Raw genomic sequence first — 13,889 nt, 5'->3', positions numbered from 1 at the left:
TTTTTCATATGGCTTTATTTCTATAGGATAAAAGGGAAATTGAAGCTTCTCTAACCCTTGGATTGACCATGCGGGGAATACAGATTTTTCAGGTTAGTAAATGAGAAAAAGCGTCACATGGTATCTACTATGTCTACATTGACAGTGCTCCTGCCTGGTCCTTTTATAGGTTCACTGGTTCATTTCTGGCCATTGATCGGTCATTACTTCCTATTTGTCTAGTACAGATATGGATGATGTAGGATAGATGAAGTGGTACAGTCCAAACCTCGACAATAATAGGTCCTCCACAACAGAAAATAATAAGCCAAAGATTGGCTCAGTTTCATCACTAATAGATCATTAACATCCAGACATTCTTCTCTGTGGTTGTTGATTTTAAATATTCTCTTTTATCATCTGGAGCATTATAACTGTGTAAAGAAAAAAATGACATGTTAATACAGTGCCAGACCAGACATTTTAATTTCCATTACACTTTTCTGATAACGCCTGTCCCTTGAATAAGTAATAACTGTCATGTTTTTGCAAGTGGGATAGTATTATAGTACAGCCATCAACAGGGGAGAAAGAATGCCTCTTTCTGTTGAGACCAAGGAGAATATAACGATCTCTTATCTTTGATTTAGGCAAATATCCACTTATGAAATTCTAAGTGCCTTATCTCATCTCTTGAATGCCCGAGTCTTGGACTTTTTATTTAAATTTAGGGAAAGGCTCAAAGGGAAAAGATTGCCTTGAAAGGCCAGTTAATGCAGTCACTCAGGAACCCAAAGCTACAGTCTTGTATCACTAATCTTTTAATTACTGTCTGAACATCTCCAAAAGGAGCTGAGGACTCCTTTCAGATTCTAAATACTGTAATTTAGTTTTCCAGGAGAGAAGTTAGAGCCATTATGGAGTGTCTGGCATTTTCCTCCGTAACTCTGTATGCATTATAATTTTTTTCCACAGAATTTAGATGAAGAGAAACAATTACTTTATGATTTCCCCTGGACAAATGTTGGAAAGTTGGTGTTTGTGGTAAGTTTAAAATAACTGACTAAAGAAAAATTGCACAGTTTGTTTTTGTGGATTTTTGTTGTTCCCTCTTTTGTTTTGTTTTTAAGAATAATATTGTCCCAGGCACAAAAGTTGGTATTTTTTAAAAAGTTGAAAAAGAAGACAACTAGCTTTCTTATATTCTTATTGTATGTGCTTTAGTCCTTGCCACTCATCCGTAGTGAATGTAAAATTAAAGAATCTTCTAGCAAAAGAAATTACTAATTTTAATTTGTGGGTCCGGTCCCACTACACTATCCTAAGTTACTCTAGTTACAGAAGAAATATAGTGGAGGGGCGCCTGGGTGGCACAGCGGTTGAGCGTCTGCCTTCGGCTCAGGGCGTGATCCCGGCGTTGTGGGATCGAGCCCCACATCAGGCTCCTCCGCTGGGAGCCTGCTTCTTCCTCTCCCACTCCCCCTGCTTGTGTTCTCTCTCTCGCTGGCTGTCTCTATCCTGTCGAATAAATAAATAAAATCTTTAAAAAAAAAAAAAAAAAGAAATATAGTGGAGGAATGTACAAGATGTGTTTATCAAACAGAATTCTTTTTAAAAGCAAAGGGATCAGAAAACAGAAAGCCATAATCACAGGATAAATTACTCATAGCATTGGGGTTGGCCAGTGCTTTTTGGAAATTACTTCTTTTGAGCAGAGAATAAAGAGTGATATAACAAGATGTTTCTGTTAATATCTAACTCTTTGAAACTCATCATTATAAAGAAAGGTCTACAGTTCTTAATAGGAAAAATGCTGTTATTTTTAGAATATTGAGAATAGTATCCTTTTTTTGTTGTAAGAGCAAATTCGTGATTTTTCCCAGCTGTTTCTCTGTCTTGCCAGCTATATCTGGTTTTTGGTAGGGTTCAAAGAATTACAGTTAATAATATGTATATCTAGTGGTCATTAAAATCCATACTTTCTCTTTGTTCAGAAATTGTTGGAAAAAATGCACAAAGAAAGGAGGAAAATAAAAATTTGTACACATGTGCTTCTCTCCCCTAAGGAAGATGGCCTATATAAATAAAGGGCCGTATTGCCAAATAGTTTGGGCACTGACTCCACACTGCCCTGTGAAGTCAAAAGACCTGTTCCTGACTTTACATTATTTTAATTAGTTGGGCACAGTTCAATCTGATTCCACTTTACTCAGACATCAAATGGGGCCTGACCTGCCTCCTCCTCACTTGCTCTCTCTCTTCCAGGCCCTTTGTGAAAGGATCTGAGTGATATGAAAATGAGCGAATTATTATGCTAGTTGTCCCTGTCATGTCCCAAATTGAGTAGTAATAAAATGCGTTCATGAAATTGGGTGTTTTGAGGGTCCTGGACTCAGTGGTTCCTGAATTTAGTTGTGCATCAACCTCATCTGAGTAGCTTGTTTAAGATAAAGATTTCTGGGCCTTGTCCTCCTCCCCTAAGAGATTTTTGATTCAGTGGGTGTGGGTTGGGGACCAGGCATCTATTCTGATGAATTTCCCAGGTGATTCTTCTCACAGCCAGCCCAGTCCTACCCAAGTTGTAGGACCTTGAGCAAGTTACTTAACCTGTGTGCCTTGGTTTCTTTGTTCCCAACTGGTGATAATTGGTCCTCCCCCATAGGCTTATTGTGAGGATTAAATGAGTTAATACCTGCCTAGTGCTCATTAAGTGGCATTTATTACCATCCTAGCATTGGGATCCTCTGGCGGTTCCTTTAAAATGAAAAGTGGAGGGGTGAAAACTCCATCCCCAACTGAGATACACAAAGCCATATTGTTTTGTGTCGACTTTAAGTGTGTAGTTAGAAGACGCCTCCCTCTTTGCTTTACTTCTCCCCTCTGGCTGAGAATTGTTATGTCTGGAATATTCCTTTTGCAGTCCTGCTGCCATATTCATTAATAGGAGAGGTGAAGGAATTTATAATATCCCATAACTATAAGAATCTTTGCCAAACTCTCACCCTCAACTTATGTTAATGAACTTTATGTTAATGATCCCAGGCTTAAAGAATGAGATTTCTTATATCTCGACTGACAGAGATAATTACACTACTTTTATCTCTTCCTTTCTCTTTCTCTCTTTCCTGTCTCATCCCTCCAATTGTCCCTCTAGCTTCCATCTCCCTCATTTTCCCCCCCAAGACGCTGTATGCCCAACATGGGGTTTGAACCCATAATCCTGAGATCAAGAGTTACATGCTCTACTGACTGAGTCAGCCAGGTGCCCCCCAGACTCCCTCTTTGATCCAGCTAAAGAAGTTTCTCCATTTTTTTTCTTAACCCTAAATAGGAATTTGTAGTGTTTGCTATCATAACTCCTTATTTCCTCCCTGGAGTTTATCACAAACTATAGTTATTTTATGTGTTTATGTACCGTCTCTCCCACCAGAGTATATCTCTATGAAGGTGGGGACCTTGTCTGTCCTGTTCACTGTCATTTTCTCAGTGACTCGCACAGTGTTTGGTACATAGTGTTTAACAAATATTTGAATGCATTATGCTTCTAGAATTTGTCATCTTGTTTGCTAAATTAGGGTGTTGGAATTCTATTTGAAGATGCTTTCATGATGGGCCCTTCTCTTTTCCATTGTATAAATGGCCCGACTAGCCAGAGAAACCGAAGATACTCCTCGACCATCATACCCAGTCAGTGTTTACCAGAAGACCCTGGCTAGACACTTCCTGAATTTTTAGTAAACTTTGTCCTATGACATTTTTGAATGGAAAAACTATTTGTCTCTTAGTGAATTTTGAATGGAGCTTTCTACGTTTATTTCTGAGTCTGTAGTTTTCCTCACTAAAAAGACAATGAAGAGGACCTTGGCAAATTAGAGACTTCCCAAATCTGATTCATGCTTTTGCTCCACAGGGTAAGAAATTTGAGATTTTGCCAGATGGCTTGCCCTCCGCCAGGAAGCTCATCTACTACACGGGGTGCCCCATGCGCTCCCGACACCTCCTGCAACTCCTGAGCAACAGCCACCGTCTCTACATGAATCTGCAGCCTGTGTTGCGTCACATCCGGAAGCTGGAGGAAAATGAAGGTAAGGCGGAGTCTTGGGTGGGGCAGCAAATGGTGCCTTTGCCACCTGTGGCCCCTTACTCTTTGGAGCCCTGGAGAATAGGATCTGAGGGTTGAGCCTCCAGATTCCGAGCAGCATTCCTGTTTCCATCTCATCACTGTCCTGGAAGACCAGGGATGGCCTTGAGGCCCAGCAGCCGTAGCACCTGTCCAGAAAACCTGAGGTTATCCCCGTCATTCAGCTGTCCCTGAGTACGGTCTGTCAAGTTTCCCCACACTTGCCTTGAGGATCCTTACAGAAAGCCACCGCATGAAGGTGCAGGCCATTTATCTGCAACTCAGAGCACCTTGGAATCGAATTTTTTCCAGCGCAGTTATTCCTTAGATTAGAGTGACAATAAAGGCGGGTGACAGAAATGTCTCTAGTCTCTCTTATAGACTGCCAGGAGGCCCCCACATCTAGGTGAGCAGGAATGACAAAGGAGAAAGAAGTTTTCACTTGAGGATTTTATCAGAAGTCCTGTGGGAGCTTTGCTCAGACACAGAATAGAGCAATCCATTTGGGGCCCCTGAAAAGGGGGATGAGTCATTGTAAGGAAGAGGAAGGCAGCAGTCGTCAGCTCTACATTAACCTGATGGTTAGCCCTTTATCTTGAGCTGTGGCACCGCAGAGGGACTCCATTTAGCACACTCCAGCTTCTAATCCCCCAAAAGTGCTACTTTGCATATTTCCCTACTTTAATGTCTTCGGTTTGTTTTGCAAATTCACATTGTAGTAATTCTTACAAATCAATTAGATTAGATTTAGGATATCTGCATGAACATTTGGATGCAGATTCATATCTTGGGTCATGTCTGAAACAAATTTTGACCTCTGGGACCCCACCTTTCCCACAGAAACCAGGCAAATACCTGTCCTCTTAGCAAAAAACCTTACTGAAGTTTGCACATCTGATCAGTTTCTCTCAATAGCTATCTCTCACTAAATGAGATGCAGTTTGGAGATGCCATTGCATTTTAAGCAGCCGTTAGAACATGAATCATTCCCCACTGTGTGCCAGCAAGCTGCTTCTGTCTTTGGAGAGAGTTGACATAACTGCCAGGTGTACTGGCTTCCTCTGCTGACACACTGCCAGTTCCTCCCCACGACGACTCGTCGGCATAACAGATCCATCTCTGCAAGGCTGGCGTGAATATCGGGAATGAAGATGGGACGGAAGCACCAAGGAAACTTGTAAGAGTAGGTGGCCTCGGTGTAGAGCCCGTCATTTGCCAAATTAGCCACATTCCCAAATGATCAGCTTATAGAGCCATGAGAAGTTTATTCCAGGAGCTTTGCATTTTAGTAAATTCTTGTTTAGATGACCTTAAGGGGAGCCCTTTAGAGCCTGAGAGAATTCATGAACTTCCTTTATAGGTTCTAAGGTAAAATTATGAAGAATTTTCAGTTCTTAGAGGGCAGCGTTTTGTCTCTTACCATACATAGTACCAAGTGCATTTGGTGGCTTACATGAGGAGGGCAATGAAGGAATGATACCAGGGTGTAAATTGGATTTTTTATTTGGATAAGTGTAGATAGATTTGAGGGGACATCTCTCTTTTTCTTCTAAAGAAAACATGCTTAGTTTCTTCTACTTAGAGATTCTTCTAGATCTAAAGAAAGCCTGAACTGTGTTTCTCTGGGCCAGCCTTGGCCTGACTCCATCTATCTCATCCATACTTAAGAGCTTCATCATTTTTACAAGAAAGTTCTTTTCTCAGCGTTGGTTTAGCATAACAAATGAACAAACAAAAAATCCAACACAAAAAGAGACTGTATTTTCCTTTCTGGAAAGGAAAGTCACCTTGTCTGAAACACTCTTTTAGCATTTTATGGTAGAAAATGATCACAAAAATTCTTCCATAGCGTTAAAAGAGAAGTGAAAAAAATGCTTTTGTCACGAAAAAGGTTTTTCAACCCAACTTTATTCAAGAGTTGGACTTATTGGGGCGCCTGGGTGGCATAGCGGTTAAACGTCTGCCTTCGGCTCAGGGCGTGATCCTAGCGTTCTGGGATCGAGCCCCACATCAGGCTCCTCCGCTATGAGCCCGCTTCTTCCTCTCCCACTCCCCCTGCTTGTGTTCCCTCTCTAGCTGGCTGTCTCTATCTCTGTCGAATAAATAAATAAAATCTTTAAAAAAAAAAAAAAGAGTTGGACTTATTCTTAGGTCTTATGTCAAGAGGTCACACTGACTGCATTCTGTTCCAAAACCATGTGTAAAAAGCTTTGTAGTCTCTGGGCTTTTACAACAGAGGGAATACAAAGAACATCAACATATTGATTACTAAGGAAGTGAGAGGTTGCGTTTTGTAGGACGTAGAATAAATTTCAGAATTACGTAAACATTTCCTTCAGTTTATAACTGAGTGGTGTGACACTTCTTAAATGTTTGCACTGGCTCTCAGTGATTCGGCCCTAAGCAGGGAACACTAGCCAGCCACATAGAACACCAAGGCTGCTCTGACACGTTGACAGGAAGTAGATTTATGCTAGGCTCCTATGAGGCAGAGAACAGGTTGGCAAGTGCTTATCTTCTGGTATACTCATGAATATAGAGTAACTGTAAGTGACTCTGCACATGCTGGCTAGTGTTGGAAGCAAAAGGGCTGTTTGTAAAAAGGTAGAAAAGCTTTTAAGTAATTAGATCCATAATTCCCAATTGTCTTAGAACTCCAGAACCCTAAAGAATTGTTTAGAAAACCATTCTCTCTTTGCTTTCCACCTTCCAAGTGCCCCATGGCTATTATTTTGAAACTGCAGTGACTAGAAATTGTATGAGAATTTTGCAAACGCCTTTAGCTCTCCATCTTCATCTCAACCGCTGTCGCCTTCTGGAAAGAGGAATCTTTAGAACCCAGTCTAGCTCTAAAAGATGGATGGTAGATGGTGCACATGAGCTTGGCTCAGATGTGTGTGCTGGGCTCTGGTATCCAGCCCCTGCTTTCTGTGTGGCTACGCTTACTCACTGTTGTGGTGCAGACTATTCCTTAGCATTGATATGAATGGCTGGAGCACAAAAATGCACACATAGCCTTCTGCAAGCATTTTTTGCACTTTGCTTCCTGGAAAGTGCATCTTCTCTTTCTGCTGATGCTCCTTCCCTCTCTGGGGAGCCCGTGGTGATTACACTTCAGAGTTGGATTTGGACATCAGGAATGCAAGTGTTTTCACTTACCCAAGGAATAAGACAATTACAAATCCATCCATAGGCCCCTGAGAACCCAATTAGTCTACAAGTTAGCAATTTCTGAAATCATATCAATTTAACATTTCCCAAGTGCATTCTCTATCTTTAACATTGTTCTAATGTGTTATTTCTCATTGGTATTAAAAATACAAAGAATCTAAACTACTCTGTTTTAAAATTCTGACCTGTAACACAAAGGTATTACTGTACACCTGCAACTCCGTTGTGATTTGGTGCTTTAATGTAACGGTTAGTTAAGCATTTGATAAAAGGGACTTTCTAATATGTCTTTGTGTTAAAGAATGGCGCTGACCTATGAAAGAACAGTTTAATCAGTCAGAGGCCACGCAGGTATAAATCATCAAACCAGTAGTGATTATTATGTTTTCTAAATAGATAACAAAGCCTCACTAGTTCACTCCAAATGGAGAAAAGGAGTCTTCATTAATGAAAAACTAAATTTTAGAAGTCTTTGGAAGAAACTTGCAGAAGAATAGTTTTATTTTAAATTATATTCAGCAGTCAGAACTAAACTAATAATGGGCCAAATTGAATAAATAAAATCAATGGCAATTAGTATAATTATATTTCTTAAACAGTTTTCTATAGCAGTGCTTCTGAAATTATTATAAAATTTCTAATCCATTGTGGACTGCTACTTCTGCATAATACAAAATCACAATAGTGGCTGTCATGGTGATGTCCCATCTCTCTAAAAATGTCTGGGTATTGATTTCCACTTACTGAACCCATGTCACTGTGGACCAATAGCAGTTTGCAGGCAAGAGATGGTCTGGCGACTCTACGCAGAAGAGCACTTTTCTACAGTTTTGAAGCTTTAAAATTCTTGGAGTAGTTTAAGTACTCCCTCAAGTCTGTTGTCCTGGTTTTTATTCATTTGCCGTCTTCTTAAGTTGAGCTCCTGTCACAATCCTCACCACTCTCCAACCCCTAGATTCTGGGTGTGGAAGTGCCCTGCTCCTTAGCCTGCTGACTCACTTAAGCTAGCCGGCCGTTCCTTCTGTCTCGGTTGACTGTAATGTCGTGCTGTGCTCCTCACCACGTAGAGAAGAAGCAGTACCGGGAGTCCTACATCAGTGACAGCCTGGACCTCGACGTGGACCAGCTGGAAAAGCGTTCCCGGGCCAGCGGGAGCAGCACGGGCAGCGTGAAGCACAAACGCCTGTCCCGTCACTCCACCGCCAGCCACAGCAGTTCCCACACCTCGGGCATCGAGGCGGACACCAAGCCCCGGGACACGGGGCCGGAGGATGGCTACTCCGGCAGCGCCATCCACCGCAAGCTGAAAACCTGCAGCTCCATGACCAGCCACGGCAGCTCCCACACCTCGGGCGTGGAGAGCAGCGGCAAGGACCGGCTGGAAGAGGACTCGCAGGATGACGGTAACCCGCTCCCGGGCCTTTCCCAGCTCCTAGCGCTGCCCCGCGGGCTCTGGCCTCCTCCTTCGTCTTGCCTAGTTCTCAAGTACAAGTTCTGGAGAATTGATGTGTGGAGCGCAACTAGGAAGTGCTAGTAGAGAAGAAGGGTCTTGCAGCTCCCCCTGTGATTCGGTGGAGCTGCTTGTGTGGTAAAGAAAGCATTCCTCTCGTGGTGATCTTTGCGGCCACGGGCTTGAATGCTAGTGGATTCTGAGTCCTAGCGGTCGCTGTGACGTAGAGTAGAGGTCAGTCAGCCTTGCAGTGCTCATGTCTGCATTTCCAAGTCCCAGATTAAATAGACATTGGTTAGGACAGCAGACTAGATGCAATGATAGTGACAGAAAGGTCTTCAACTTTTTGCAGGAAAAAAAAAAAGATTTGAGCCCAGGCTATTGGTTATTTAGTATTTCTTAAATTCCTCCTATGCAGCTGGAACTCTGGAAATATAATAGAAAGTTAACACCTGACTGCTTAACTCTGTGTTAAGGAGATAAAACCAGACCTCCAGCCTGTATCAGCCAAACTTAGCCTATGTGTGCATCTTTTTTATTATTAATTTTCTGCCTCAAGTGCTATAGCATTCAGGTTTGGGGAAAAGATACTGACTTCATTGAGGAAAACTGCAGCACATTTGCTTGGTTTGGTTACTTAGAATTCATGTGGGTCTCAAATGAAGTCCCTTAAATGCCCTGCGAGTAGCCAGCTATGGGAAATGGGGACCTTTGCGAACTACTCATTGTGCTCTGGCCTTAGGCAAACAGCCCATCAGCCTCAGTTTACCCTTTATCATCTCAGCATGGTGGTGTAGCTCTTTCCTTCTTTCTTTTTTCTTTTAAGATTTTACTTATTACTTATTTTGGAGCGAGTGTGCAAGCATGAGCATGTGCAAAGGGTGGAGCAGAGGGAGAGGAACAAGCAGACTCTGTGCTGAGCACAGACCCTGATGCGGGGCTTGATCTCACAACCCTGACATCATGACCTGAGCAGAAATCAAGAGTCAGACAGTTAACTGACTGAGCCACCCAAGCACCCTGTTCTCTTTCTTTCTTTCTCAAAGAGTAAAGAATAATTGACAATCAAAACGTGGCATGAGAAGACATGTAGATAACACAGCAATCCTGTGAAAGAAGAGAACGAATACATCTAGTTGAGAATTGTCCCTGGAGTCTCCTATTGTAGATTCTCATTAGCGGATCTATTTTAAAATATGGATAATCACATAGCCTCCCTCAAAGAACGGCTATGAATTCTGGTGTCCGTTTCCCTTCACATCCCCAAATGTCTTTTCCTTCTTCTGTGTCAGAAATAGAGATGCTGGTCGATGACCCCAGGGACCTGGAGCATATGAATGAAGAGTCTCTGGACGTCAGCCCAGACATGTGCATCTATATCACCGAGGACATGCTCATGTCGCGGAAGCTGAATGGACACTCTGGTGAGCTCTTATGGGAAGTTCTTCTCCTTAAGTAGGGGACTGTCCCAGGCTGAGAAGCAGGTGCCTCAGGAAATAGAAGGGTTGAGGTGGGGCTCTAGATCAGACAGGAATGGAATCAGAGCCTTTCCAAGTCAGCACCGCGGGCTGCAGGCTTGACTGTCTTCTGAGGAAGAAAGGGAAAGGAAGGGGAAGAGCACCTAGGATTGGGAATTAGCTTCTTCTACCCCATGCGCTGGACAAAGTGGTAAAGTAGTTTTCTCTGTGCTGTTGTTGTTTTGCTGTTGTAACCAATAATCAGAGAATCCTGTAATACATCTAGAAGGGGCCTCAAGACCTTTTTGCAGATGAGAAATCCTGTAGATTAGGGGGACAAATGCTATGTGGCTAGAAACAGAGGTCAAGTCTCTGGGTTTGTTTTGTATTGTTTTTCCTGCTATATCATACTGGGTGTGGGAGTCTGCAGGAAAAAGTGTCAAAAAAGTTTGACATAAAAAGACACTTACTAAATTCCATATTCAGTTAACTCTATTAGAAAACATGCATTCACTGTAACCCTAGTAGAGGGTTACATAATATCTCTTTCTACCAAGTGAAAGATGTTACCCCAGAAGGAACTGCACTCTGGGTTTTGTTTTTAAGCCTCAGTCCCTCCTCACGGCTCTTGTCACATTTCAGGAATTGGTCTCCGTTCTGTACAAAAACACCTGTTAGCAGTCGGCAGTGTGGACATGGCACAGGCGCCTCCTGCTCCGCCGTGTCGGGTGGAAGACCTCGTTTACGACTGGGGGGACCTGCAGGGGCTTTGTCAAGACCCACAGTCTCTGATAGTGAGCCTCACCCCTGCAGCCGGTGCTGGGAGTCAGGGATGAACAAGGCCAGCACACACAGTCCCCTCCTGCTGGCATTTAATCTGTAAGCGCACCAGGCTCCTTTATTGCAGAATCTCACTTGCTGACCTAGCAGAACCGTGGCCTCTGGATGCTCCACCCGGAGCTGACCTGCCAGTGGTTGCAGAGAATCCCTGTGCCGAACCAACACAGGTTCATGCTCCGGCCACGCGTAGTGTTCTCGTACCGAGCTTGGCCCCTTTTGGTTTTTGTCCATTTGCTTTATTACATACATTTTTCCTTATAAATACATTTTAATATATATTAAATATAAACTTACAATTATATGCACATTGTAGATGCACAGATATCATGCTCTCGTGTGTGTGTGTGTGTGTGTGTGTGTGTGCATTTTTGTAGAAAGAAAACTGTCTAAACAATACACACCAAAGTACCTGTGGGAAAAGGAGATGTGAGGGAGGCAGACTTTTGCTTTTTATTTATATATTTCTACATTTAATTTTTATGATAAGATAGAAATAAAATGTAAATAAGGTAGCTGTTTAAAAAGGTTTATGTATAAAAAATCCTTCCTGAAATGTTATTTATAATAGCAAAGAAAAGGAAAAAGAACCTCGGTAGTTAACAATGAGAAGTTGTATTCTATCCATATAGTGGAATATTGCACGGCCATTAAGTAATAAGATTTTCAAAGAATATTTAATAGTATGAGAAAGATAGGCAAGAAAAATGGCACAAATTGTATAAATAGTAGGATCTCAAATTATAAAAACGTATATACGTATATGAAAAAATACATAAAATATTAATAGCCTTTTCTCTGGATGATGGGCTTACAGATGACCTTATTTTCTTTCTTGCATCTTCCTACTTTTCCAAATTCTCTATAATTTGAGCATTTACACATTGTTTTTAAAATATGGAGCTGAGATTGAGTCATGATAAAAGTTTGGTAGATGTCAGTTTAGTATTCTGAGCAGCAGACTTGATGCTGATTTATCAAATGCAGAGTCTGTTTCTCTCATCTATGGAACATAAGAACTAGGAAGATCGGTAGGGGAAGAAAGGGATAAAGAAAGGGGGGGTAATCAGAAGGGGGAATGAAACATGAGAGACTATGGACTCTGAGAAACAAACTGAGGGCCTCAGAGGGGAGGGGGGTGGGGGAATCGGATAGACCAGAGATGGGTAGTAAGGAGGGCACGTATTGCATTGTGCACTAGTTGTGCATACGCAACTAATGAATCATCGAACTTTACATCAAAAGCCAGGGATGTACTGTATGGTGACTAACATAATATAATAAAAAAATATGATTATAGGGGCGCCTGGGTGGCACAGCGGTTAAGCGTCTGCCTTCGGCTCGGGGTGTGATCCCGGCGTTCTGGGATTGAGCCCCACATCAGGCTCCTCTGCTATGAGCCTGCTTCTTCCTCTCCCACTCCCCCTGCTTGTGTTCCCTCTCTCGCTGGCTGTCTCTGTCTCTGTCAAATAAATAAATAAAATCTTTAAAAAAATATATGATTATAAAAAAAATGCAGAGTCTGGGTTTGGGAGCAGATTAGTTACAGGCATAGTATCCAAGAGCACATTGACCAGGAAATCCAGAAGGACCCATCTCAGGTCCTAGTATACTCGTCTACATCTTTCTGTGAGGATTTGTTAAAAGCTTAAAGCTTTTTAAAATATAAGGATATTCTAGAGAAAGACCCCCTACTAAAGCAGTCTGTACAACCCCCACAACTTAAGTATCCACCTGAGAATTTCTTACTGTCTGCATGTAGACCAAGAATGTCTTCCTTTCATGTTTCAATTGAACTTATTATCAAACACTAATATATGCAAGTTCTGTAGTAGTCACTGAATCATTATCAGTCGTTTCTAAAGAGTTAAGGGATAGAACACAGAAGGCCATTTCTGAGGTTATTAGCAGTAGCTAAATAAAAATCACATTATTCAAGGTTCTTTTTTTATGAGGGGAGAATGTACTTTACCTAAGAAGCCATTTGGCCCTGCGGATCTAGGGTTTAACGGACTTGCTTCATCTGTCCGCAAGAAAAATGTCAGTGATCATCTTCACTCCCATCTCCAGTTCTTGTTAGCAGTTTTATTTCCTGAAATGTTTTTTCTGGTGCTTCACTCACATGTCCCAGCCACACAGGGAGGTTTCAGTCCCGGATTTCTGTTTCCAAAATATTAGCAGATTGCCCCTGAGCACTGAGACGATTAGGGGCCTTGTTGCTCTCGGAGATCCAGAACCGAATGTTCAGGGCGCCCGCCCACTTGTGGCCTCTGCCCAGCAGAATCTGCTGCAGGAGGCGAGTGCCACAGGGCCCCTGTCAGCCCGAGGAGCTCCTCTGAGCTGAGTGTGTCCCGCAGACAGGCCCAGTACCTTGCCCTTTCCATGCATTTGCTCTTCAATCATCGTTAAACTCTGTGGGATAAATGCTGCTTTCAGCCCCACTTTATAGAAAGAGACTTAGACACAGGGAGGCCAGGTCACTGGCCAGGAGACACAGCTAATTACTCGTCTGGGCCCAGTTCCATCCCAGATCCGTGTGACTCCAGAGGTCAGAACCCCCCCCCCCCAAAGCACCATACATCCAAGGGGAAGCCGGCGTAGAAGGACCTGTCGTGGTTCAGGGGCGTTACGTTCAGACTTGGTGCTCTGTGGAACATGGGAACTTTAGGCGATAAACTGCTTTACACCTACAGTCTTTCTTTTTGTTACTAACTTCATAAATAGCTTAAGTAGAAGTTGTTTAGAAAATTCAGGCTCTAAACTCCGTCTTGTCCTCTCATGCCCCATTTACCCCTCTCCTCCCTACTTACTGTAAGACAAGAGACAGAACATGTTCCGTCCTGGTTGTCCACCACGGAAGGGTAACAGATTTTTC

General features: G+C 42.6%; 1 protein-coding gene across 5 annotated transcripts in view; it reads left to right on the top strand.

Moving 5' to 3' along the window:
* Nucleotides 1–13,889, top strand: part of FRMD6 (FERM domain containing 6) — a 78,356-nt gene that overhangs the window by 59,373 nt on the left and 5,094 nt on the right. For all 5 annotated transcript variants that reach the window (XM_045810384.2, XM_045810381.2, XM_045810383.2 and 2 more), the window contains exons 8-12: nt 27–92; nt 955–1,023; nt 3,890–4,064; nt 8,338–8,673; nt 10,013–10,144. In XM_045810384.2, coding sequence (XP_045666340.1) covers nt 27–92; nt 955–1,023; nt 3,890–4,064; nt 8,338–8,673; nt 10,013–10,144 — 778 coding nt within the window. The remainder of the gene's footprint in view (nt 1–26; nt 93–954; nt 1,024–3,889; nt 4,065–8,337; nt 8,674–10,012; nt 10,145–13,889) is intronic.

This window comes from Ursus americanus, chromosome 26 (assembly GCF_024610735.1).
Source record: "Ursus americanus isolate L20-20 chromosome 26, mUrsAme1.1.p, whole genome shotgun sequence".
NCBI lineage: Eukaryota > Metazoa > Chordata > Mammalia > Carnivora > Ursidae > Ursus > Ursus americanus.
Note: the sequence above shows the minus strand (reverse complement) of the source record. Positions and strands in the feature narration are given on the sequence as shown.